The sequence below is a fragment of the Diceros bicornis genome, chromosome 34 (assembly GCF_020826845.1).
Source record: "Diceros bicornis minor isolate mBicDic1 chromosome 34, mDicBic1.mat.cur, whole genome shotgun sequence".
Lineage (NCBI taxonomy): Eukaryota > Metazoa > Chordata > Mammalia > Perissodactyla > Rhinocerotidae > Diceros > Diceros bicornis.
Window position 1 is genome coordinate 34,435,712 of NC_080773.1, and position 27,523 is coordinate 34,463,234.

The following is a 27,523-nucleotide window of genomic DNA, read 5'->3' on the forward strand; positions in this document are numbered from 1 at the left end:
GAGATTCCGCTTCGGCCTGGACGACCATCCCTCTGCCCTCCTCGCGGGTCAGTTCGTCTCGGGCCGGACAGATCCGAGCCACCGCAGGCCAGGATCCCTCAACCTCACGTTCTGGGCCTGGCGGACCAGAGCGGCGCCGCGTCCGGGAGGCTTCTGGGAGTTGCAGCCTGAGCTCGAAGTGCGCAAGCGCGGGTGAGCCCATCTCTAAGTCCCGCTGAGCCCGGGGGACAAAGGAGAGGGTCCTGGGGCGAGAAGCCACCCGACAGGACGGCAACATGCAGGTGTGGGAGCCGAGGAGGGCGGCTAACTGCGGAGGTTGGGTTGGGTTGCACAGATCTAGGAACGGCCTCACCGCCTGAGGACGCCTACGTGACTTCATGAGGGGAATGAGGAGTGGGGGCCCGGGGAGCGCAAAATAGGCCATGCGCGTGCGCGCGGCCGTGCGTGCTACGTGTTTGTGCAGGGGCGGGGCGTCGGGCTGGCGCGCGTGTGGCCACCTCCCCTCTCCTGGACGGCTGTGATTGCGTGAGCGTGCTTGCGTACGCTGTTGCGTGTGAGGGGGCGGAGCCTCCGGCTGTGCCCTGTGGCAGGGTCCCGGGTGAGGCGACTGTTAGCGTGGGCGCCGCGTGGCTTTGTTTAGGGGCGGGCCCTTGGGCTCTCGGGGAAGCTCTGGGGGCGGTGCCGCGGCCCGCCTACGTGTTACGCGTGTGAGGGGGCGGGGCCGGCGGTGCTCTGGGGTCCCGGAGGGGAGTGCGCAGGCGCGGGTGGTAGACGCGGGGAGCGCAGGGTGCCTGCGAGGCGATGAGGGTGGTCGCCCCCGGGACGCGACCTGGGAGGACGGAGGTGAGCGTAGGGGTGTGTGTGTTGGGGGGGGAGATTGTGTACCTGTGCGCTCGCGGATGCGTGGGCTTGTGGCCTGTGACCTCCTGTGGGGCTGTGGGTCTGAGACTGCGTAGGATGGTGATACTGTTTGGGGCTGTCGGCCTGTGACCGCCTCTGGGGTTGTGATACTGTGTGGGCCTGTGGGCCTGTGACCACCTGTGATGTTGTGGGCCCGAGACTGCGTAGAGTTGTGACACTGCGTGGGATTGTCGACCTGTGACCACCTGTGGGGTTGTGGGCCCCAGACCGTGTAGGGTTGTGACACTGCATGGGGCTGTGGGCCTGTGACCACCTGTGGGGCTGTTTCCTGAGATTCCGAGGGGCTCTGCACCTGAGGCGGTGTGTGAGGTTCCTGTCTGGTTGTGTGGTGGACTGTGAGGTGGAGTGGGCCTGCATATTTGAAACGTGTGATGGCGTCAGGTATACTGTGAGATGAGGGGATGTCGGTGGCTCTGTGTGACGGAGGCACCCCGTGTGGTGATGAGCGTGACTTAGGACTGTGTGTTTCCTGTGGGGTCTGTGGTGTGTTTGTGAGGAAGAAATGACTGCACCTGTAGGGGGCTGGAAGTGGGTATGTGAGTGTGGCTCTGAGGATTTGTGTTGTTCGAGTGGTTTTGTGTGTGTGACAGACTGATGTGGTCGTTTACACAGTCTGGGATGACTATGTGACACACTGTCAGTGGTTTTGCAGTTGTGAGTGTGTGATTGTGCTATCCTGGTGTGTATCTCCCCGTAACTGGGGGGTTGGTCCCTGTGGGGAGGAGTCTGAGCGGCTGCACAGGTGTGATGGGCTCTGGGAAAGGGAGCATGTGTGCCGTTGTGCTAGGCTTTCTCCTCATGAAATAGGATAACCGCACCTGCCTCAGTGTTGGGAAAATGAAATGGGGTAACGTAGGTGAAGCGGGTTGTTTGTCTTTGACCCTGTGCAGAGGTAGGGGTGTGGTGGTGAATGCTGGAGGAGTTTTCAGCTCTGAACTTGAGACTGGGAGTTTGTCCTAGAAGCTGAGGGTCTGGCCTCTCCCACTTGAGCAGCGGTGCCCTTGGTAGCCGAGCCACACACCTCCCTGCATTGTCTATTTCTGTCTTAGTGTGCTTTTGAAGGGAGGGTGGAGCCCACCCTGGCCTCTGGGACCTGTGGCTGGGTATGGCTGGGTATGGTTGTGTGTCTCCTTCCTAACCAGTGTAGCTCGGGGGAGAAAGAGCATCAACTCTGGGACTCCTGGTCCCATCACTCACTAGTTTTGTGACTTTGGGAGAGGTTACTTAAGTTCGCTGCACCTCAGTTTCACCTGCAAAAAACAGGGATAATAATAGTACTAACCCTAGGCTTGTGGTGAGCATTAAGTAGAATAGTGCCTGACACAAGTAAGCAACATATAAATGTTAATTGTTTTATTAACATAATAACGGCAAGGATCCCATAGCCAGAGAATAAAATTCACAGGAAGAAAAGCAAAGAGTTGAGCCCCAGAGTAAAGGTTTCAGGTTAACAGATAAAATAACCTTAAAGTCTAGGTCAGGGCTTAGATTCAGAATTTTCTAGTCAGGGTCCTGGGAGGGGAGACCAGGAACAGAGAATCTTCCTGGATGGAGATGTCCCTAGGGAACCCGTGGGGTGAAGACTTGACCTGGGAAATGGCAGGGCCCAAGGGGGAGTATTTTCTAATAACACAGGGGTCTGGAGATGTCTCTGTGTCTAGACCAGCGTTTCTCAGCCTCAGCGCTGTGGATACTTGGGGCCAGATAATTTTTTGTTTGAGGGAGGGGGTTGTCCTGTGTATTGTAGGGTATTTAATATTATCCCTGGCCTCTTCCCACTAGATGCTAGTAGCACACTCCCCTGCCCCAGTTGTGAAAGCAAAAGTGTCTCCAGACACTGCCAGGTGTCTTCTGGAAGGCAAAATCTCCCCAGTTGAGAGCCGTTGGTGTTCAGGACCGTGGTGAGGGCACACTGTGGACATTCCCAAGGCATGAGGATAGGGAGGAGAGCGAGGGGGCTGGAGGAAGGAGGTGATAGAGGGGTGTTGACTGAAATAGAGTTTAGGTGATGGGAGAGAAGGAGTTTATTCAGTAATTGGCGTGAGGAGTTGGAACCCTGGGAAGACAGTTCCACAGAGGGCGCTGATGGAACTGTTCCAAGGTGTGTGAGTTTAAGTGCAGCGTATATCTCTTTCACAAAACAGTGTACGTGTAGGGAAGAGGAAAAAAGTTACAGGGCTGGATTGCATATATGTCAAAAAGGGGTAGGGTACATCTGGTTTTTCTTTAGGTTATACGTTAAAGTTAACGTATAAACAAGAATTCCTTGGTTATACATCAGACAAGTTCAGGGATGCTGGCGTTATCTATGTGTGGAGGGAGGCAAGGACCAGGGTCGTTAATTATTCCCTTAATTCTAAGAAATGCAGCTGGGAAATGTGAGAGCGAGGTGCCCGTTATCTCTTCCTGTTGCTGATTCATCCAGCTGGCGTCTTCAGTCCTGAGACGAGGGGTTGCGAGGTCATTTGACACAGGCTGAAGATGGGCTGCACAGCTGCCTCACACGACAGCACGGATTATTGTACTGACTTAAAGCCTATGCAGTTTGCTTGCTGGAATTGCCTGTTAGACCAGGGAGAGGGGTCCCAATAATCTGTCCACAGGAATAATGTTCCTGAGATGAGAAGAAAGGGTGTCTGTGGCCTGCAGCCAGGTAGGCTCTAAGAGACATTCACTTATTCAGCGATCGAGTGCCTGCCGTGGGCCAGGCACTGTGCTAGTCAGCCGACAAGACAGACGAGGTTCGTACTAACCGTTTAGTAGGGAGCTTGCATTTAGTAGGGAGACAACAATTAAATTTATAACAAGTGGCATAAGTATTTTGAAAAGTAAAGCATGGTGAAGGGATTACGGGTGACAGCAGGTGCTGTTTTCAAAATCAACACCCAGGCTTCTCATGGGCATCTTGGTCAACTCCAAAGCCAGGAATGGCCACCATCAGTGACTCAGTGGAATCCCTCGATCAGGGAATCCAAGAGTTAGGCTTTGAGCTTATCAAAGACTTTTTCTCCTCCAATGCTGAGGTCCAGGTTTCAACGGGGAGGTCAGATCCCAGCCCTGCCCCTGAGGCTGAGACTGAGGCAGTGGTTCTAAAGCATGGCTTTGCATTAGCATCACCTTGGAAAGCTTTAAAAAAAAAAAAAAAAGCCCAGATTCAATCCCCAGAGATTCTGATTTGATTGGTCTGGCATGGGGATCAGCCATCAGTATTTATTAAAAAGCTCCAAAGAGATTCTAATGTACAAGCAGGGTTGAGAGCTATAGCTCAGAGCTTCCGGGCTCCACAGGGGCTTCTAGGAATAGAAGAAATTAATGTGGTGGCGAGAGGGGAGGGTACCACTGACCAGTACTTTCAATACCTTAACAAAAGGCAGTCCTGACAGTTGCACGTGCCTGCGAGACGGACATTCCTTGCCCCGTGCTACAAGTGTGGAAATCTGTTCCATCGAAAAGCAGAGAAATGGCAGGGCCCACATTCACGTGCAAAGCCGGTGTTTTCTGTTACAACTGGACCTGGGTCTTTAGAGAACGTGTCTTTGTATGTCCCTGGGGCTGGTAGGTGCAGGGTAGGGGTGATCTTCAAATATTTGACAGGTGGTGCAGCAAAAGCAGACTCTGGCTGAACGGAAGCAGTGAGACTGTGCCTGTGCACTAAATGGCTGGCTTGCAGGTATGTCTCCCAGGTATGCACCCCAGCTCAGCACAGCCCTCCAGGATCAGAGGGGTTCCCGGGGCTGAGAGGAAAGACCCTAGTTGTCTGCCACGAGGGGAGGCATGGCCGTTATCAAATAACTCTTTGAAGCTTGTTCCCATCCGGGTTCTAGCCATCCTCACCTTAGGACTGAGAATTTAGCTTTGTGCCTTTCAAAGCCCTTTTCCACCCTGTGGTGTGGGACTCGGAAGACTGGCCAGGTACAGCCCTGCCCTGAGATGGTGTGGGATCCAGCCTCTTTATCTTATTTGTGTTGTTGTTTTGAAGAGGTAATTATATATGCATGGTACAGAATGCCAGAGTGTAGACAAGGAAACTGAGTTCTGAGTTTCCTTTCCCATGCTGGGTGACCCAGTTCCCTTCTTCAGGGACAGTCACTACTACCAACTTCTTGATTATCCTTCCAGAACTTGTGTATGCCTTTTCAAACTCATGGTCTCTATCCTGTTTTGTTTTCTCTAACCAGTTTTTCTGTACCTTTTCCCTCATCATTATCCCATGTCCTGGAGATCATGTCACATAGTACACGAGGACTCGGCACAGTTGACATTTGGCCAGATCATTCTTTACTCTGGGGGCCGTCCCGTGCATTGTAGGATGCTTAGCAGCGTCCGTGGTCTTCACCTACTAAATGCCAGGAGCACTCCCCCCACCCCTGGTTGTGACAACCAGAAATGTCCCCAGACCTCGAAAGTGTCCCCTGGGAGCAAAATCCCCCCATGTGAAGAACCACTGATGTAGTGCTACCTCGGTCCTTGTGAGGTCTCCGTGGTGTCCCATTATGTGCACATAACATTCACTTAGCCATTTTCTTATTGATGGCAGTTGGGTTGTTTTCAGTCGCTTGATAACTAACGTTTGTTTAGCACTGGCACTGCTCTGAGTCTGTTACATGTTTTCACTCATTTAGTCTTCACAACAGCCCTGTGGAGCCATTGTTATTTGCCCCATTTTACAGTTGGGGAAACTGAGGCCCAGAAAGGACACGGAGAGCGTCTGAGGTGACACACAGAGGGTGGCAGAGGTAGGAGCTGACCCCAGTCAGCCTGGCTCCAGGCACACTCACTTCACCACTAGACCGTCCTGCCTCTTCTACAGGCCCTGCCATGATGAATACCCTTGTGTGTCTGTCGTTTTACACACGTGCAAGGAGTTCTGAAGGCAAATACCAGAAGTGAGGTTACTGGGTATGTGCACCTTCAGTCTTAAAGGCGTTGCCAAATTGCCCTTCCATTGAGGTTGTGCCAGTTTCTCTCCAGCCAGCACCATATGAGAATTGTAACCATAGCCCTTTTAGTGGGTCTCAGTCTTTGGCCTTCTGGATGCTTGGGGTATACTGACTTAAGGAAAAGAAAGGTGAGAAATTACCATGTGCTAGTTGCTGAAGATAGCTAGCGTAAACAGCCAAGAGTGAGGTAGGTTTTCTTTACCCCATTGTACAGATGAGCAAACTGAGGCTGTGTGTAGCTCTCCCACAGCCAATAATTGGCAGAGGCAACCTTTGAATCCAGAATTACCTAATATCAAGCTGCTGTTTTTTCCTCCCTGGCAGTGCTCAGTTCCTCGGAGAAAATTATTTTGTGGACAAGAATCGTGCTTCTCCAGTTTGGGGCGCGTGGCTGAGCGCAGACAGCTGTGAGAAACCACAGGATGGACATGATGCCACTTCCTGGTGCAATCCATCTTACCTGAGGAATCAGAAGGGAAAAACCAAGTGATGTACTTACCTGGTAAACAATTTAAAACATGATTTTTATATTAACACAAACTCAGATTTATTATGACGTAGGATACAAAAGTCAGATGTTTCAAAACAAAACAGAACCAGCCAGCAAAAGAGTTTTCTACTATGAGGTAGCTGCTTTGGGGTGTGTCCCAGACCGCAGAGCTAGGCATTAACCTTCCTCTGATGTTCGGGGATATTAGTCAAAAGTGTGACAACTGCCAGACAAAGAATAAAGGGCTTCCTTCTCCGAGGCCCCGGGCAATCCAGTCCTGGGGCTTGCTCGCACTGGCTCATTTGAACCTGCTGTGTACACCTCTCCCCAGCTCCTTGCTCGATGACATCAGCAAGCTTACGATAGCTTACGGTAGCTTACGATGGGCCCTGGTGGGAGTATTTACACCATGGAAATGGCAGATGCTACAGATCACCCAGCACACCCCTGCCATAGGGTCTGACGGAGAGAATTCAGGCATCCAGGATTCTGGGGCCGGCCCCTTTGTCTTCACTTTCTGCGTGAAGGAAGCCTTGCTCAGTGCAGTCAGAGACTTGAAGGCCAGGCCACTTGGTTTGTCACTGAGCCACAGCTCCTCACCCTTGACGTGGTGTTCTGCCAGTCTCCCCAAGTCCTGTGGCTGCTCTGATATAACAAAGGTAAACGTCTTGTAACTATGGTGCCACATGGACACCTCCTGAACCCTGCCGGAGACGACAGCAGGGACGTTTCCTGTGTAGACACCTGTCCCACACTAAGAGGGTAGATTGTGCTGCTGCCTGTGGACAGGCCAGGCTCTGTCACTAAAGCTCTGTGACAGTGGGCAGCTCGTCTTCCCTCTCTTGTCCTCAGAATGGAAAATGTGGACTCCGTGTGGTCTGTTTGCTCTAAAGATGAGAGGAGAGCACATTATGTATATAAGGGATCCAGCACAGCTCTCATTCTCCTACTGATTGTTAACTGAGGAGGTGATGTTGTCCCCGGAGGTAGAGCATATTCAACACGCACACCTGAGTGCTTCCACAGAGCACGTGGACAGGACGGTCACTCAGCTTCTCTCCCAGACTCACAGCCCACAGCACCGGCCCCACCTGTGCTAGTACCAACAACCGCGATGATGGCTACCCTTCACTGAGCACTGGGCCTGGTATTATCTACTCACAACAGCAGCCCTTTGCTGGCGTAAAGGGTCAAGGTAAAGGCCTAGTAAGGTTCAGTAACAGGTCACACAGGTACACAGGAATGTTGGTCAACTCAGAGTGTCTAGTGGAGGACAGGAGGTGAAGGCAAAAGCAAATGTAGTAACAGCAGAATTCATTTCCCACATAATGAAGTGGCACCCAGTGGAGGTCCAGGGGGCCCCTACCCTAGCCAAGGGGGCCGGGGAAGGCTCCTTGAAGGAGCGATGGTCAAGAAAGTTAGTATTTACTAGGGGGCCATTTGATGGTTCAGGTAGCAGTCATTAGCAAGCCCCTTCCATGTGCCCTCCACTGGTCCAGGGCACTTGGGGCTTGCACTTGAAGGGGTGGAGACACACTGTAAGCACAGACATAGTGAGTAGGCAAGTTATGTAGTATTTTGGGAAAAACTCAGTCTTTCCCTGTGTTTCTCTCCTTTACCTATCCTCTGTCACACAACACTTATGACACAAGATATGTGGGCGTTTTCCCCACACCAGGCAATTCTGTGACACCAGCTGGGTGTCCTACAATTTAACTCAATTCTGACACTGTCTACCTGGAGATAGCACCAGATCCCAGAGATTGAGAGCTCAGTCCGACTAGACTGCCCCCTACTTCAGACACCAGTCACAAGTAGTAGGTCCCAAGGTCACCCACAATTTCTGTCCGACTTGGCTACAAATCAGAGGTTCCCATAACCCTCCTCGGATTTGATTAATTTGCTAGACCAGCTCACAGAACTCAGGGAAACACGTACTTAATGATTACCAGTTGATTATATAATAAATGATACAGGTGAAGTGAACTGCCCGATGAACAGATACACAGAGGAGGTCTGGGAGGGTCCCGAGCACAGGAGCTTCTGTCCCTGTGGAGTTGGGGTGTGTCACCCTCCCATTACATGGATGTGTCCACCAACCTGGAAGCTTTCCAAGCCCTGTACTCTTGGGATTTTTAGAGAGGCTTCATTACATCGGAATGATCAATTATTAATTCTGTTTCCAGCCCCTCTCCCCTCTTTGGAGAAGTTGGGGACAGGCTGAAAATTCCAAGCTTCTGATCATGGCTTGGTCTTTCTGGTGACCAGCCCCCATCCAAGAGCCCACCCAGAGTGACCTCATTAGAACAAGAGATGCTCCTAGTGCTCTTATCACTTAGGAATTTTACAAGGGTTTTAGATCTGTGCCAGGAACTGGGAGCAGAGACCAATATATATATTTTCTAGTATCTCACACGTAGCATGTTAGCAGTGAGAGCTACGGAGAAAAGAGAAGTCAGAGCTGGGTGAGGGAGGTCAGGAGTGAGGGTGGGTGGGGTTGCAAGCAGGTTGCAGTTTTAAAGAGAATGGTTAGGGTGAGCCTCACAGAGAAGGTGAGATTGGGGCAAAGATTGAAGGAAGTGAGGAACTGAGGCAGGGAAGAGCATTGCAGGCGGGGTCCTGAGGCTGGGCTGTGGCAGCAAGTTCAGGGACTGGCAGGGAGGCCAGCGTGAGGGAGGGGAGGCTTGTAGGACCTGAATTTGACTCTTCTTAATCCTCACAACTCCAGACGTAGTTCTGTATTGTCCCCTTGTAATAGGGGAGGAAACTGTGGTGCGGAGAGGTTAAATAACTTGCCCAAGGTGACACAGCTGATGAAAACAGTCCTCACACCCAGGTGGTCTGACTCCAGAGCAGCGTGTTTCACACACACCAGACTGCCCAGCCCTTCCCTCTAACCCAGAGGGTAGCCAGCTGTCTGGGGGGAGATAACCCAGTTAGATTCCTGGCCCCGCAGCTTCCTTGCCCTATGACCTTGGGCAAATGATTCCTGCCTCTCTCTGCTTCACTTTCCTCCTCTGGAAATGGCATGAATAAAAGTACTTGCCCCTAGGGTAGGAGTGAGAATTAAATGGTAGTCTTTATGGAATGATGCCTAGCACATGTAAAGCACTTGTATTTATTAATATTATTAATAATTAATCTTAGTATTAGTAGTTACTTACTACTGCTTTTCTCTTTGTAAAGAGAAGAGCATAATAAACCAAACGTTCTTCTGGCTCGGTTCCCTTAAACAGTACAAGGCCATCTTATAATTCACATTTTGAATCAAAACATACCCATTGTCTAACTCTGCACTTAATTATGACTTTGGTTTCATTTATCTTCCCTACCACCACCCTCAAGGGAGAAAACAAAACAAACGTCTATAGAGAGAAATCTATATTTCCATTTTCCAGACTGCGTCCTGCTGTACCTTTTTCATAGAAAAATCACCAAGTTTTTTATGATGTAGCCACTGTTGTTGGCACTGGGTGCGATGATGGCGTTTTTCAGAGGTGCGTGCTATAGCATTTAGGGAACCGTCATCATGCATGTCTACAACTTACTTTGAAATGATTCAATTTTTTAAAAAGTAAGGAAAATGTTAACATTCTGTAAAGAGTAATCAGGTGTTCATTGTACTATTCTCTAGGTTTCAAGTTTTTTGAAATGGGGGAAATAAAAAGTATACCCCCATTTCTGCCTTTTCTAGACCTTGCTTCCCTCCAAAAGACAGGTTCAGAGGGCTTGGAATGACTGCTAGCAAAACTGTTTGTCTATGACGGGGTGTCGGCATAGAATGCTTGCACCCCACACTGATTTCAGCATGCCAGGAAGCACTTGGGACTGGCTGTTGAGTCAGTCAGCAATTATCTCTTGAGCATCGCTCTGTGCTGGGTACACTCAGCTCCTGGAGGGGAGCAGTGGACAAAGCAGTCATGGTGCCTGCTCTCACGGAGCCCAAGTTGTGGTGGGGAGTAGTGCCCGTGTAAACCCATGCTTACACAAGCCGTTTTCAGGAAGCAGTGAGTGCCGTGAAGAAAATGGAGTGGTAGAAGGGTATAGACTCCGTAGTATGGAGCAGCACTGGCCTGTGGAAACAGAACGCAAGATGTAGAATTTTAAATTTTCTGGCAACCACATTGGAAAAAGTAAGAAGAAACAGAAATTCATCATTACAGTTAATTTTAATAATACATTTTATTTAACTCAGTATATCCAAAATATTACAATATATCCAAAAATTACCAATGAGATGTTTCACCTTCTCTTTTTTCATACTAAGTCTTTGAAATCTGGTGTGTGTCTTACATGTGAGGGTAACTCAATCCAGACACTGAATTTTCATTGGAGATATTTGATGTTTATTTAAATTTCATAAAATTTACCTTTGGAAAAGTAGATTCACACACCCAAGTTGTTCCAAACATATGTAGAAGTTTTATAGTAACTGAATTGAAGATCAGTCTTTAATTTTAGATTAATAGTAAATTTTAATTCAGTAATTTTTTTTTTTTTTGGCAGGGAAAGATTTGCCCTGAGCTAACATTTATTGCCAATCTTCCTCTTTTATTTTTTCCTCCCCAAAGACCCAGTACGTGGTTGTATATTCTAGTTGTAAGTCCTTCTAGTTCTTCTGTGTGAGCTGCTGCCACAGCATGGCAACTGACAGACAGGTGGTGTGGTTCTGCGACCAGGAAGTGAACCCGGGCCTCCAAAGTGGTGAGCGCCAAACTTGAACCACTAGGTCATTGGGGCTGGCTCTAATTCAGTAATTTTAATACTCAATTTATTATTTCATTATGGTTTTAATAAGTTAATTGAAATGAAATAAAATTAAATGCTCATTTCCTGAGTTGCACTAGCCTTATTTCCAGAACTCAGCACATGTGGCTAGTGGCATGCACATTGGACAGCACGGGTGGAGAGTGGCTGGGCGATACTACAGCCTCCTTAGGAGTGATGTTTGACATCTCTTCCTCCCTTCCGCCCACCCTAATCCACTCCTCTGATTTCCACATACCTATCTAATGAGTCCCCTCTTCAGCTCTTGCTTCCCCCCAACCAACACACACGGTTTATTCACCACAGAGCTGCCCAAAACAGTTTTGTTAAACATTGTCAGATATGTCACTCCACCCAGCCCCCTGCTCCCTCAGTGATGTCTTGTCACACTTAGGGTCTATTCCAGACTGCTCACCCCCGCTTCATGGTCTGGCCCATCCTGGCTCAGCCTCCTTGTAGTCCCCTGCTCCCCACCTGACTGTCTGCTTCAGCACACCGACCTGCTTGCTCCTCTCCAGCACCTGCTGCGGGCCTGTGCATCTGTTGTACTTGTCCCCAGAATGCTCTTCTCCCAGTGCCCACGTAGCTCACACTCACACTACATGCAGACTCAGCTCAGTGTTGCCTCTAAGAGGCCTTCCCCTACGACCCCGTCACTCTACCCCCTGCCCTGGTCCTTGTTTTCTTCATAGCAGTGATCTCAGCTAACGCTGTGTTCCACGTGGACCTGTCTTCCCTGCTGGAATGTAGTGTGCGTGGGAGCTGGTACCTCACTCTAACTCACTGCTCTCCCCCAGCACCTGGGACAGTGCCTGGCACATGGTCGGCACTCAACACATACTTGTCAAATGGGTGAACGGGTGTCTGCGGATCTCATTTGCCTCCTGCTTGGGAGCCTTCTGTGATCTTTGGAGTGGATAGCGTTGGCCCTGGCCCCTCCCTGACCTTGAGAAGGGGCAGGAGTGCTGCAGAAGGTGTTCTGGCCTCCCTCCATGTGCATGTCTGTGCATATGCGTCTGTGACCAGGGTGAGGGGCCAGGGGATACTTATCTTAGAGACTCTGGGACCACCCAGAAGGCCCAGTCGGCCTCATGACTTCTCTTCTCCTGCAGCCCCACGTTCTCAGCACACGGCCCCTCTCCAAACGCAGACCCTCAAGGGGCAGGAAAGGATGCCTGCTGCACGAGGAAAATCCAAGTCCAAGGTAAGTAGCGATTCCTCTTCTTTCGGGAAAGTTCCATCTTTTAAGACACAGACCATTTGCTTTCCTTCCACGAAAACTTTCTGCCCAACGGAGACCCAACCAAGACCTGGTTTCTTCCCATCACCACAGAGGCTGGGGCGTGAGAAGGGCCCCAGGAAACCGCTGAGCGGCCCCTTCTCCTTTTTTCTCAGGTGCACGTGACCGTTCACGATTTGTTCAGCATCTCCAGGGTCTCTGCCAGTGCTGGGAGAAATGCACTCCCCAGAGGGAAAACAAGAGCCACCGTGATTTCTTGAGGTGGACATGAGTGCCCAGTGGGACCTGCTGAGGCAGAGAGGGATTGGATGTTTCACTTCCAAGTTAATCTCTTAATGTCACTTTGTTTTTCCTTGTAGAACCCATATTCTCTTTAAGAGGAGGAACTGTCTTTAAGGGACTCCACGTAGCCCTGTGCTCAGGTTGAGTTCGTTGGAGCCAGGCCAGTGAGGTGCCCTCAGCCTCCCGTGATAAGCAAGCTTCACTGCTTTAGATGATCAAGTGATTTCTTGCAATAAGCATCTTGAATTCGCTTTCTCATAACAAACACTTTTGCCATCTAAGTTATGTGTATTGCTGCCGTAACAAATTACCACAAACTAGGCAGGTCAAAGTAGCATATGTTTCTCATTGCACCGTTCATGGGTCGAAGTTGAGGTACGGCATGGCTTAGCTCGGTCCTCCGCTTTGGGTCTCATAAGGCTGAATTCAAGGTGTCGGCTGGCTGTGGTCTCGTCTGAGGCTCAGGGTCCTCTTCTAAACTCACTGGTTATTGGCAGAATTCCGTTCCTTCTCACTCTTTCCAGGTGGCCCCCTTCTTCCACCTTCGAGCCAGTAGCAGCAGGTGAAATCCCACTCGTGCTTCAAATCCCCCCCACCCGACTTCCCTTTCTACTCTCCTCGTCTGCCACCAGCTGGAGAAAATTTTCTGCTTTTATGGGCCCCTGTGATTAATTAGCTTGGGCCCACCTGGATAATCCAGGCTAATCTCCCTATTTTAAGGTCAATTGATTAGTAACCCTGATTACATCTGCAAAGAACCTTTTGCTGTGTGTAACATAGTCAGTCATGTGCTCTTTAGAGAGCAAGTGGTGAGGAGCATGAATCAAAAGCCAGACTGCCCAGGTTGAACCCAGCTCCTCAATTTACCGGCTCTGAGAACTTCAGTAAGTCACCTTATCTCTCTGGGCCTCAGTATTCTCATCTGTAACATTGCTGTGATTTTCTCTGCAATACCCCATTGGGGCTAACATGAGCACTAAATGAGCCACTACATGTAGGGTGCTCAGAAAAATGTCTTGACTTTGTCAGTGCCCAGTAAATCCAAGTTGCTGTGTTTTTTGTGCAACACAATCTTTAATAACAGCTATATCATATAGCTGTGTTTTATTTTATTTAGTACACCTGCCCCTTATGGCCTCAGAACCCCAAATGTTTCCTGAATAGATTCCTGGCACCATGTGTCTCCCATGTTTGGGGCGAGTCTACCATCTCCCCCAGCTGTGTGGAAGCACAAGCTCACGGTGAAAGGGCGTGATTTTCCATTTCAGGCGCGAGTGACGTTTGGGGATTTGGCCATTTACTTCTCGCAGGAGGAGTGGGCATGGCTGAGCCCCATTCAGAAGGAATTGTACGAAGATGTTATGTTGGAGAACTACCAGAACCTGGTCTCTCTCGGTAAGGCTCTCCTCCCCCCATAATCCACAACTGGCCCAGTGAGGGACATGAATCAGTCAGTCTCAGGAAGACAGAAACCACTCCAGTTTTGTTTTGTTTTTTTTAAAAGCTTTATTGAGATGTAATTTACACATTATACAATTCACCCATATAAAGTATACGATTCAGTGGTTTTTAGTGTGTTCACAGAGTTTTGCATCCTTCACCACAGTCAATTTTAGAACATTTTCATTACCCGCAAAAGAAACCCCATATCCATTAGCACTCACTCTTCTTTTTTTTTTTTTTTTTTTGGTGAGGAAGATTGTCCCTGAGCTAACATCTGTTGCCCATCCTCCTCTTTTTGCTTGAGGAAGATTGTCCCTGAGCTAACATCTGTTGCCCATCCTCCTCTTTTTGCTTGAGGAAGATTGTCCCTGAGCTAACATCTGTTGCCCATCCTCCTCTTTTTGCTTGAGGAAGATTGTCCCTGAGCTAACATCTGTGCCAATCTGATGAAAATTTCATTTCTGTGCCGGAAATGAAAATAAGTATTTTCGTTTCTCTTGGGTAGATACCTAGGAGTGGAACTGATGGTCACACAGTAACTGTATATGTAACCTCTTGAGGACACTCCAGTTGTTTTAAGAGAAAATTTAATATAAGGAATTGACTTAACAGGTACTGTTAAAAGGTGAACAGAGGACACTGAGTTAACACAGAGAAGGTAACTGCAGAATGCAGTCACCATCCTAGGGCTGGGGGAACTAAGGGAAGAGTTTGGGGTTTTAGGACTTAGAGGAAAGGACTCACTGCTGAAGGAGGAGAAGGGTGTGCTGCCTGGTTGGTTTATACTCCTGAGGGGGCAAGATGAGGCTAGTTCTGGGAGTGCAGGGGAAAAGAGAAAAGCGGAAATGGAAACCACCAGAGTCCCTATTAGGGGGACACTGACAGGGAGCAGCTGGTGAAAAAGAAGTGTGGATTGCAGAGCCCCTGCACCACAAAACAGATCGGAGAACGCTGGGGTTGAAAGCTGCAAGACAGTAGCTTAATAACCAGCCTCAGGAGTTTCTGGTCCAACTTTTCAGGAAAATAGTTGGCTCTGTAGAGATGGAAATAAACAACTCTGCTGACTGTAACCGAACTTTCATCCTCCTCATTCTCTGCCTGCCCTTCACATCCTCCATGCTCCTTTGTGCTTTTCTTTTCTTGACACAAGTCTGGACTCTGATGTCTGTGGCTCCCCCATCAGGCTCAATTCTGATGTTTTTCTTGTGTGCAGGACTTTCCTTTCGGAGGCCAAATGTGATCACCTTGTTGGAGAAAGGGAAGGCGCCCTGGGTGGTGGAGCCAGTGAGAAGACGCCGGGATTTGGGTGAGTGACAGAGAATCAAGGCTTAGAAGTCGGCATTCCTTGTAAGAGTGCGCTCCATCTGAGAGGGCAGCCTCTTTAAGATGATAGTTGAGAGCTAGTTTCCTCACCTCTGGGGCCTCAAGTCTGTGCAGAAAATTCAAGTCTCTTCCATATGAGTCCCCAGTGGGAGAAGAACCAACATTAAATAAGCTGTTACTAGATATCAGACAGTCTTCTAAGTATAGGTTTCTCCCAGCAACCCTATAAGGTAGGTACTGTTATTATTCCTGTTTTATAGATGAGGAAACTGAGGACCAGAGAGGGTCAATGACTTGCCCAAGGTCACTCAGCTAGGAAGTGGCAGCAGAGCTGGGTTTGAACCCCAGCTTCCGGTCTCAGCAGCTCAGCTCTTTTTGTGTGTGTGTGTGTGTGTGTGTGTGTGTGTGTGTGAGGAAGATCAGCCCTGAGCTAACATCCATGCCAATCCCCCTCTTTTTGCTGAGGAAGACTGGCCCTGAGCTAACATCCGTGCTCGTCTTCCTCCACTTTATGTGGGACGCCACCACAGCATGGCCTGACAAGCAGTGCGTTGGTGCGCGCCTGGGATCTGAACCCAGGCCGCCAGCAGCTGAGCGCGCTCATCTAACCACTATGCCACCGGGCGGCCCCAGAAGCTCAGCTCTTAACACCGTCATCCCTACCTATCACTTTCGTTGCCTCAGCTTTCATATTTCCCTTCAGAGAAAGTGTGTCCCAACTTCTCTAATGATAGCACTTTTAGTGATAATGTTCAAACTTGGATCATTTTCTTCATTCCTTAAAAAAAATTAAAATCTTCTCCATAACTGTTCCTTTTGACTACTTTTCAAGAATTCATTCCCTTTTCTAATAGATTCCTCTTTGGTTGGTCAAGTTACATGGGTTTTTATTTTTTTAGTTGTGGTAAAGAACACCTAACATTAAATTTACCATCTTAACCATTTGTAAATGTAGAATTAAGTATATTCACATTGTTGAGCAACATATCTCTAGAAGTTTTTCATCTTTCAGTGCTGAAACTCTATACTCACTAAATACTAATTCTTCCCCACCCCTCTCCCCAGCCCTTGGTAACCACATTTCTACTTTCTGTTTCTATGATTTTGACTACTATGGATACTTCATTTGAGTGGAATCATACAGTATTTGACCTGTTGTGACTGACTTTTTCACTTAGCATAATGTCCTCAAGCTTCATCCATGTTGTAGCATGTGACAGGATTTCCTTCTTTTTTTTTTTTTTGTGAGGAGATCAGCCCTGTGCTAACATCTGCCAGTCCTCCTCTTTTTTTGCTGAGGAAGACTGGCCCTGGGCTAACATCTGTGCCCATCTTCCTCCACTTTATATGGGACGCCGCCACAGCATGGCTTGCCAGCCAGTGCGTCGGTGCCCTCCCGGGATCTGAACCGGCAGTCCCCGGGCCGCTGCAGCAGAGCACACGCACTTAACCACTTGCGCCACCAGGCCGGCCTTGGGATTTCCTTCTTTTTTAACGCTAAATGATATTCCATTGTATGTAGCTACTACATTTTCTTTTTCTGTTCATCTGTCAATGGACATTTGGGTTGCTTCCACCTCTTGGCTACTGTGAAGAATACTGCAATGACCATGGGCGTGCAGATGTCTCTTTGAGATCTTGATTTCAGTTCCTTTGGATGTGTACAGAACTGGGATTGCTGGATCATATGGTATTTCTATTTTTAATTTTCTGAGGAACTTGCATACTGTTTTCTGCAGTGGCTGCACCATTTTTTATTTCCACCAACAGTGCACAAGGGTTCCAACTTCTGCCCATCCTTGCCAACACTGTTATTTTCTGTTCTTTTGATAGTGGCCATCCTTATGGGTGTGAGGTGATATTGTGGGTTTGATTTGCATTTCCCTAATGATTAGTGATGTTAAGCATCTTTCCAGTTGTTTATTGGCCATTTGTCTATCTTCTCTGGAGAAATGTCTGTTCAAGTCCTTTGTCCATTTTTAATAGAGTTATTTGTGTTTTGTTGTTGAGTTGTAGAAGTTCCTTGTATGTTCTGCATATTAACTCCTTATCAGTTATGTGATTTACAGTTATTTTCTCCCATTTTGTAAGTTGCCTTTTCACTCTGTTAATTGTTTCCTTTGACATGCAGAAGTTAGGTTTGATGTAGTCCCATTTGTCTATTTTTTATTTTGTTGCCTGTGCTTTTGGTGTTATATCTAAGAAATCAATGCCAAATCCAATGTCTTGAAGCTTTCCCCCTGTGTTTTCTTCTAGAAGTTTAATAGTTTTAGGTCTTGCATTTAGGTCTTTAATCCATTTTGAGTTAATTTTTGTTTACGGTGTAAGGTAAGGGTCCAAGTTCATTCTTTTGTATGTAGATACCCAGTTTTCCCAACACCATTTATGGAAGAGACTGTCCTTTCCCCATTGTGTAGTCTTGGCGCCCTTGTTGAAAATCATTTGACCAGATGTGCGAGGGTTTATTTCTGGGCTTTCTGTTCTATTCCATTGGTGTATATATCTATCTTTATACTACTACCACACCATCTTAATTACTGTTGCTTTGTAGTATGTTTTGAAATTAGGAAGTGTGAGGCCTCCAAGTTTGTCCTTCTTTTTCAAGATTGTTTTGGCTATTTGGAGTCCCCTCAGAGTCCATGTGAATTTTAGGACTTTTTTTCTATTTCTGCAAAAAATGTCATTGGGATTTTGAGAGGGATTGCATTGAATCTGTAGATCGCTTTGACTGTTATGGACATTTTTACAATATTAAGTCTTCCAATCCACAAGCACAGAATGTCTTTCCACTTATTTACATCTTCTTTGATTTCTTTTAGCAGTGTTTTTTAGTTTTCAGTGTACAAGTCTTTCACCTCTTTGGTTAAATTTATTCCTAAATATTTTGTCTTTTTTGATGCTATAGTAAATGGGATTGTTTTCTCAATTTCCTTTTTGAAGTGGTCATTGTTAGTATATAGAAACAAAACTGATTTTTGAGTGTTGATTTTGTATCCTGCCACTTTGCTGAACTCGTTTATTGGTTCTAACAATTTTTTTTTTTTTTAATTATTTATTTATTTTTTCCCCCAAAGCCCCAGTAGATAGTTGTATGTCATAGCTGCACATCCTTCTAGTTGATGTATCTGGGACGCGGCCTCAGCATGGCCGGAGAAGCAGTGCGTCGGTGCGTGCCTGGGATCCGAACCCGGGCCGCCAGCAGCGGAGCGCACGCACTTAACCGCTAAGCCATGGCGCCAGCCTGGTTCTAACAATTTTTTTGTGTGGAATCTTGAGGGTTTTCTACATATAAACTCATGTCATCTGTGAACAGAGAGAATTTTACTTCTATTCCCTTTTTTATGGCTTTTATTTTTCTTGTCTAATTGCTCTGATGAGAACTTGCAGTACTACATCAAATAGTAGTGGTGGAGTAGGCATTCCTTGCCTTGTTCCTTATGTTAGAGGAACAAGTTTCAGTCTTTCCCCATTTATTGTGATATTTGCTATGGGCTTTTCAATTATGGCCTTTATTATATTGAGTTAGTTTCCTTCTAATCCTAGTTTGTTGATTGTTTTTATCATGTTGAATTTTGTCAGAAGCTTTTTCTGTATCAATTGAGATGATCATGTAGTTTTTGTCCTTCATTTTGTTAATATGTATTATATTGATTGATTTTCCCATATTGAACTATCTTTGCATTCTAGGTGTAAATCCCACTTGCTCATGTGTATGTTCCTTTTAATTGCTGTTAAATTTGATTTGCTAGTATTTTGTTTAGGATTTTTGCATCAATAGTCATCAGGGATATTGGTCTGTAGTTTTCATTCCTTGTGGTGTCTTTTCTGATTTTGGTATTATTAAGGTAATGATGGCCTCGTACAATGAGTTAGCAAGTATTCTATCCTCTGAAAGAAATTATGGAGAATTGGTATGATTTTTTCCTTTGGTAGAATTCACTGGTGAACCTATCTGGGCCTGGTGCTTTCTGTTTTGGAAGGTTATTAATTATGGATTCAATTTCTTTAATAGATATAGGTCCATTCAGATTGTCTATTCTTATGTGAATTTTGGCAGATTGTGTCTTAAGGAATTGGTCAGTTTCACCTAGCTTATCAAATTTATGGACATAGAGTTGTTCATAGTTCTATCTTTTATCCTTTTAATTTCTATACGTTCTGTGGTGATGTCCCCTCTTGCATTTCTGATATTAGTAATTTATATCTTCTCTCTTCTTCTTTGTTAGCCTAGCTAGAGGCTTATCAGTTTTATTGATTTTCAAAGAACCAGCTTTTGGTTTCCTTGTGTTTCTCTATTGATTTCCTGTTTGCAATTTCTGTGATTTCTGCTCTAATTCTTATTATTTCTTTCATTCTGCTTACTTTGGATTTAATTTGCTCTTCTTTTTCTAGTTTACTTACGGGGAAATTTAGATTATTGATTTTAGATCTTTGTTCGTTTCTAATATATGCATTCAGTGCCATGAATTTCCCTCTAAGCACTGCTTTCACTGCATCCCACAAATTTTGATAAGTGGTTTTCATTTTCATTTAGTTCAAAATATTTTTTAATTTCTCTAGAGATTTCTTTTTTGACTCATGTGTTATTTAAAAGTGTGTTGTTTAGGGGCTGGCCCGGTGGCGTAGTGGTTAAGTGCACGTGCTCCACTGTGGTGGCCCGGGGTTTGGATCCTGGGTGTACAGTAATGCACTGCTTGTCAAGCCATGCTGTGGTGGAATCCCATATAAACAATGGAGGAAGATGGGCACAGATGTTAGCCCAGGGCCAGTCTTCCTCAGCAAAAAGACGAGGATTGGCAACAGATGTTAGCTCAGGGCTAATCTTCCTCACAAAAAAATAAAATAAATAGAAAAAAATAAAAGTGTGTGTTTTATCTCCAAATATTTGGGGATATTCCAATGACCTTTCTGTTACAGACTTCTAGTTTAATTCCATTGTGGTCTGAGAGCAAACATTTTATGATTTCTGTTCTTTTTCCATTTGTTAATTTGTGTTTTATGGCACAGAATGTAGTTTATCTTGATGAATGTGCCATGTGAGCTTGAGAATAATGTGAATTCTGCTGTTGTTTGATGAAGTAGTCTATAGATGTTAATTATATCCAGTTGAATGATGATGTGGTTGAGTTCACTATGTTCTTGCTGATTTTCTGCTTGCTGGATCTGTCTGTTTCAGAGAGAAGGGTGTTGAAGTCTTCAACTATGATAGTGGATTTATCTATTTCTCCTTGTGGTTCCTTCAGTTTTTGTCTCATGTAGTTTGATGCTCCATTGTTAGGCGTGTACACGTTAAGAATTATGTCTTGCTGAAGAATTGACCCCTTTATCATTATGTAATGCCCTTCTTTATCCCTGATAACTTTCCTTGCTTTGAAGTCTGCTCTGTATGAAATTAATAAAGCTACTCCTGCTTTTGATTATTGTTTGCGTGGTATATTTTTCTCCATCCATTTACTTTTTTGTGTGTGTGTGTAAGGAGATCAGCCCTGTGCTAACATCTGCCAATCCTCCTCTTTTTTTTGCTGAGGAAGACTGGCCCTGGGCTAACATTTGTGCCCATCTTCCTGCACTTTATATTGGACGCCGCAAGAGCATGGCCTGTGAAGCAGTGCGTCGGTGTGTGCCTGGGATCCAAACCGGTGAACCCCGGGCCGCTGCAGGGCAGCGTGCGCACTTAACCACTTGCGCCACTGGGCTGGCCCCTCCATCCATTTACTTTTAATCTGTGTATGCCTTTTTATCTAAAGTGGGTTTCTTGTAGACAGCATACAGTTGGGTCATGTTTTTTGATCCACCCTGACAGTCTCTTTTAGTTGATGCATTGTAGACCATTGACATTCAAAGTGATTATTGATGACATCTACCATATTGGTTGCTGTTTTTTATTTGTTGCCTTTATTCTTTGTTCCTGTTTTTGTCTTCCACTCTTTTTCTGTCTTGTATGGTTTCAAATGAGCATTTTAAATGATTATATTTTCTGTCCTTTCTTCGCATATCAGTTATACTTTTTGTTTTTTTACACTTCTTTTACTGGTTGCCCTAGAGTTTACAATATACGTTTACAACTTTCAAGTAACGCTATACCACTTCATGGGTAGTGTGAGTACCTTATAATAACAAAATAATCCTATTTCCTCCCTCCCATCCCCTGTATTATTGCTTTCATTCACTTCATTTATATATAAGCATATATATATACACACACACAAGATAAATACATAAGCATATGTGATCGAATACATTGGTGCTATTATTATTTTGAACAGACTGTTATCTGTTAGATCAATTAAGAAAAATAAAAGGCTTATTTTGCCTTCATTTATTCCTTCTCTGATGCTTCTCCTTTCTCTATGTAGATCTAAATTTCTGACCTATATTATTTTCTTTTTTTTTTTTTTTTTGTGAGGAGGCTCAGCCTTGAGCTAACATCCATGCCAATCCTCCTCTTTTTGCTGAGGAACACTGGCCCTGAGCTAACATCTATTGCCAATCTTCCTCCTTTTTTTCCCTTTTTGTCCCCAAATCCCCAGTAGATAGTTGTATGTCATAGTTGCACATCCTCCTAGTTGCTGTATGTGGGACGCAGCCTCAGCGTGACTGACAAGTGGTACGTTGGTGCACGCCTGGGATCCGAACCCAGGCCACCAGTAGTGGAGCGCGAGCACTTGACCACTAAGCCACAGGGCCAGCCCCTGACCTATATTATTTTCTGTCTCTCTGAAGGACCTCTTTTAACTTTCTTGCAAGGCAGATTTACTGGCATTAAATTCCCTCAATATTTGTCTGAGAAAGTCTATTTCACTTTTACTTTTGAAGGATATTTTCACAGGGCACAGAAAGTTCTAGGATGGTGGTTTTTTTCTCTTAACACTTTAAATATTTCACTCTACTCTCTTCTTGCTCACGTGGTTTCTGAGAAGAAGTTGGATGTAATGCTTATCTTTGTTTCTCTATCGGTAAGGTCTTCTTTTCCTCTGATTTCTTCAGGATTTTTTCTTGATCTTTAATTTTCTTCAATTTGAAAATGACATGCCTAGGTCTAGTTTTCTTAGCATTTATCCTGCTTGATGTTCTCTGAGTGTCTTGGATCTCTGATTTGGTGTCTGACATTAATTTGGGGAAATTCTCAGTCAGTATTTTTCCAAACATCTCTTCTCTCTTTCTTCTTCTTCTGGTATTGCCATTACGCATATGTTACTTCCTTTGTAGTTGTCCCACGGTCTTTGGATATTCTGTTGTCTTTTCAGTCTTTGTTCTCTTTGCTTTCCAGTTTTTGAGAACTCTATTAATAAATCCTCTGGCTCACAGAATTTTTCCTTAGCTGTGTCACATTTAATAAGCCCATTAAAGGCATTGTTCATTTCTGTTATAGCATTTTTGATCTCCTAACATTTCATTGTGGTTCTTCCTTAGGATTTCCATATCTGTGCTTTATATCGCCATTCTTTGTCCATTAGAGCCCTTAGCATATTATCATAGTTGTTTTAATTTCCTGGTCTGATAATTCCAACGTCCCTGCCATATCTGAGTCTGGTTCTTATGTTTGCTTTGTCTCTTCAAATTGTGTTTTTTGCCTTTGGTATGCCTTCTAATTTTTTCTTGATAGCTGAACGTTGATGTACGAGTTAGCAAGAATTGCTGTAAATAGGCCTTTAGTAATGTGGTGAGGGGTAGCAGGAGGGGAAGCATTCTATAGTCCTAGGATCAGGTCTCAGTCTTTTAGTGAGCATGTGCGTCTGGAATGTGAACATCACAAGTGTGTGTTTTTTCTCCCCCCTTAGGTGGGACAGGATGGGTAGAGTGGGCTGTAGTTTGTGTTTCCCTTCTCCCACGTGGAAGGCTAAAGTCAGCTGGAGTTGGGTATTTCCGTTTCTCCAGGTCAGTTAGGCTCTGATAATACCTCAGCAGAGTAGGCTCTGGTTAACTAGTTTCCCCTGAGGGCAGACCTTGTTAAGAGGAACAGAGTGCTCTGGCATATTTCAAAGTGATTTCTTTTCCCCTTTCCCTGCTGGCAGCCCAAGAGGATTTTTCTCTGCTATTTACAGTGAGAATCTGATCACGCTCCTAAAGGTAAATCTCACAATATTTTAGGGGTCCCCCTATGATTAGGTGCCTCTGGAGTTTTTAACTGTCAGACTTGTCAGCACTGAGCCTCCAGCAGTTCATCAATTACAGTTCAGGTTTTCTTACCCCAGCACAAGTTCCTGTGGTAGTTTCACTTGTGAGTCTCTGCTCTGCTAAGCCGTGACTCCCTGTATTCTTCTGTCTGTCTCTGCAGTCTTGGAGGCAGCAGTTTGCTCTGCATCTTCCCCTCTCTTATGAATTCAAGAGGAGTTGTTGGTTTTACAGTCTGTTTAGCTTTTTATTTGTTGTTAGGACGAAGTGGCAACTTCCAAGCTTCTTTTTTTTTTTTTTAATTTTATTTATTTTTTTTTTCCCCCAAAGCCCCAGTAGATAGTTGTTTGTCATAGCTGCACATCCTTCTAGTTGCTGTATGTGGGACACGGCCTCAGCATGGCCGGAGAAGCAGTGCGTCGGTGCGAGCCTGGGATCCGAACCCAGGCCGCCAGTAGCGGAGTGCACGCACTTAACTGCTAAGCCACGGGGCCGGCCCCAACTTCCAAGCTTCTTACATGAGAAACCACAAACCAGAAGTCTGGTTTGGTTTTTTTTTTATTTTAAGAATACATTTTTTAAATAGCTTTATTGAGGCATAATTTACGTGTTGTAAAATTCACCTATTTTAGGTGTATAATTCCGTGGTTTTTGATAAATTTACCAAGTTGTGCAACCATCACCACAATCCAGTTTTAGAACATTTTTTTCACCCCAGTAGGAGCCTTCATGCCCATTTACAGTTAATCCCTGTTCCCACTTCCAGCCCTGGCAACCACTAATCCACCTTCTGTCTGTATTCTACCTTCTGCCTTTTCTAGACATTTCATATAATAAAACTACATTCATCTAATGAACAACCTATGGAGTTTAATGTGGTATATGGCATAAATTTATCCTACAAATAAGACTTTCCTATTTATTCCAAATTGCAAACTTTCCTGAATTCTATTTATTAAATATTTCTGTAAAGTCCTTACTATGTTAAAACCATAATAAGACACTAAAAAGTAATTGTTTTGGTTAACATCATTGTTATTTTGATTGATAATGATAATGACTGCATAGACGCTTCATTTCTCCAGCACAGGAAAACAAACATTTAATTTCTTGATGTCTTTCAGACTCAGGGTCTAAATGTGAGACCAAGAAGTTACCTCCAAATCAGTGCAATAAATCTGGGCAAAGCATCTATCAGAAACCAGTTTCTGCACCACAAAAAGTTCCCACAGGAAAGAGCGGCTGCAAGAAAAATTCAGTGCTAGTAAAAACCAAGAAAGTACATTCAGGGAAGAAGTCTTTAAAATGTAATGACTGTGGGAAAATCTTTTGTCAAAGTTTATCTCTTAAACTTCATCAAAACTCTCATATTGGAGGGAAGCCTTATGAATGCAGTAATTGTAGAAAAGCTTTCAGACAGATCTCATCCCTCATTCTTCATCAGAGAATTCACAATGGAAGGAAAAGCCATAAATGTGATAAATGTGGGGAAAGCTTCATTCAAAGAACAACCCTCATTCTACATGGGAAAGTTCATGATGGAAAGGAAACCTTTGACTGTGGGAAGGCCTTGAGTCAATGCCCATCTCTGAGTATACATCAGAAAATGCACTTTGTTGAGAATGTCCACCGGTGCATAAAATGCGGGAAAGCCTTCAGTCAAATGTCATCGCTTTTACTTCATAAGAAAATTCACAGTGGAAAGAAAATACATAAATGCAGTGTATGTCAGAGAGGCTTCAATAAGAAATCAGTCCTTGCGAAACATAAAAGAATTCATACTGGAGAGAAAACCCATGAAAGTGGGAAGACCTTAAGTCAGAGTCTACAGCAGAGAAGTCACCATTTAGAGAATCCTAAATATAAATGCAGAAAATGTGGAAAATCCTTTAATAGGATTTCATCCATTATGCTTCATCAGAGAATTCACACTTCAGAGAAACCCTACAGATGTGATAAATGTGAGAAGGTCTTCAGGCGGCCTTCAACCCTTATTCTACATCTAAGACTTCATGTTGGGAAGAAACTCTACAGATGCAATAAATGTGAGAAGGTCTGTAACCGGCATTCATCCCTTATTCAACATCAGAAACTTCATAAAAGGAAAAAGAAACTATTTGAATGTAAGGAATGTGGGAAGATGTTTTCTGGAACTGCTAACCTTAAAATACATCAAAACATTCATTCTGAAGAGAAACCTTTCAAATGTAATAAATGTAGTAAAGTTTTCGGTCGCCAGTCATTTCTTATTGAACATCAGAGAATTCATACTGGAGAAAAACCCTATCAGTGTGAGGAATGTGGGAAAGCCTTCAGTCATCGCATATCTCTTACTCGACATAAGAGAATCCATACTGAAGACAGACCCTATGAATGTGATGAGTGTGGGAAGGCCTTCAGTCAGAGTGCACACCTTGCCCAACATGAAAGAATTCACACTGGAGAGAAACCATATACGTGCAAAACATGTGGGAAGTCCTTTAGTCAACGCACATCCCTTATTCTACATGAAAGAAGTCATACTGGAGAGAAACCCTATGAATGTAATGAGTGTGGGAAGGCCTTTAGCAGTGGCTCAGATCTTATTCGACATCAGAGAAGTCATTCTTCAGAGAAACCGTATGAATGTAGTAAATGTGGGAAGGCATATAGTCGGAGCTCATCCCTGATTCGACATCAGAATTCACATTCTGAGGGAAAAGCCTAAGGAGGTTTTAAATATATAAAAGCAAAAATTGAGGCAGAGGCATGGAAAAATGCATTTGTCTATAACAGAAGTTTTGGACCATTTGTTGATGTGTCCCACTTTGAATGCCAAAGAGCAAAAGTCATGGGTGACTTTTGACCTGAGCATTTGAAATCAGCTAAGGCAATGATGACCTATCATAGGTCTTAATTTCAAAGTAGCAAGCTCATATGATTGGATCAGTCATTTTTATTGAATACCATTCTTCATTTGGTAAGAATCACTGATATTTTGTTTCCAGTGCAAGTTTCAAAGCTATTTCATTGGACATATACAGCAAAGTAGAATTGTAAAGTCCATTTCTGTGGATGGGGCTTTGAGCCTGATTTAAGGTCACATGAAGAAAGAGTTTGAGTTTGTCCCTTAGAACTAGAACTATCACATATAAGGGACTTTCTGGCAAACCATGGTGTCATTTTCAGCTGACAGAAACTTGTGCGTGAGTATAAAGAAGAGTGAGTCTTTACGTGGATAAAGATAGCACTCATAATTTTGTGGAGCAATAGAGTCATTACCAACTGTCTCCATGGATGTGAAGATATATGTTCTTCGTGGTGTGAAAAATCTAATAAGCCTGCGATGGGCTAATAGGGGAGAAAAAGGATCTACTGAAGAACAAGACACTTCAGAGCAGGGAGAAATCGTTATTGTTTTATTTGAAAATAAATTTGTCTATATTTATATGAATAAACATTGCTATTTTTGTGTAAGAACACTAGTGTGCAATAGGTGATTGGTGGAGAATGGAGTGTCATGGACTGAATGTGTCTCCCCAGAATTCATGTTGAAGTCTTAACCCCAATGTGATGGTATTTGGAAATGGGGCCTTTGGGAGATAATTAGGTTAGATGAGGTCATGAGGGTGGGGCCTTCATGATAGGATTAGTGTCTTTAAAAAAAGGGACACCAGAGAGCTGGCTTGCTCTCTCTGCCATGTGAGGACGTGGCAAGAAGGCAGCTGTCTGCAAGCCAAGAAGGTAGCTCTCACCAGTCTCCCTCCCTGCTGGCATCCTGATCTCGGACTTTCAGCCTCCAGAACTGTGAGAGATACATTTCTTTTGTTTAAGTCACCCAGTCTATGGTATTTTGTTATGGCAGCCCAAGCTGACCAAAACATCGGGGAAACCCTGGATTTGTGTATCAGGCTCTTTTCGTGTCAGCTGTTCATCATATATCATAGCTTTCAGTCCCTCTTTCCAGCTTGTGCAAAATATATAAGAAATAAAATCAGAGTTCTTTTTTGTAATTGGGTTGTA

General features: G+C 44.9%; 1 protein-coding gene across 17 annotated transcripts; it reads left to right on the forward strand.

Annotated features, from left to right (window-relative positions):
• On the forward strand, positions 1-27,523 carry ZNF667 (zinc finger protein 667). Of its 17 annotated transcripts, none has more exons than XM_058530378.1 (7): positions 201-281; positions 4,516-4,591; positions 6,186-6,363; positions 12,231-12,322; positions 13,909-14,035; positions 15,297-15,389; positions 24,646-27,523. In XM_058530378.1, the coding sequence occupies exons 3-7, from the start codon at positions 6,351-6,353 to the stop codon at positions 26,226-26,228; spliced, it is 1,908 nt and encodes a 635-aa protein (XP_058386361.1). In that variant the 5' UTR covers positions 201-281; positions 4,516-4,591; positions 6,186-6,350; the 3' UTR covers positions 26,229-27,523. The 17 variants fall into 17 exon arrangements, with proteins under 17 accessions (XP_058386359.1, XP_058386370.1, XP_058386369.1 ...); XM_058530381.1 differs by lacking the exon at positions 201-281 and adding an exon at positions 580-598; XM_058530377.1 differs by lacking the exon at positions 201-281 and adding an exon at positions 710-843.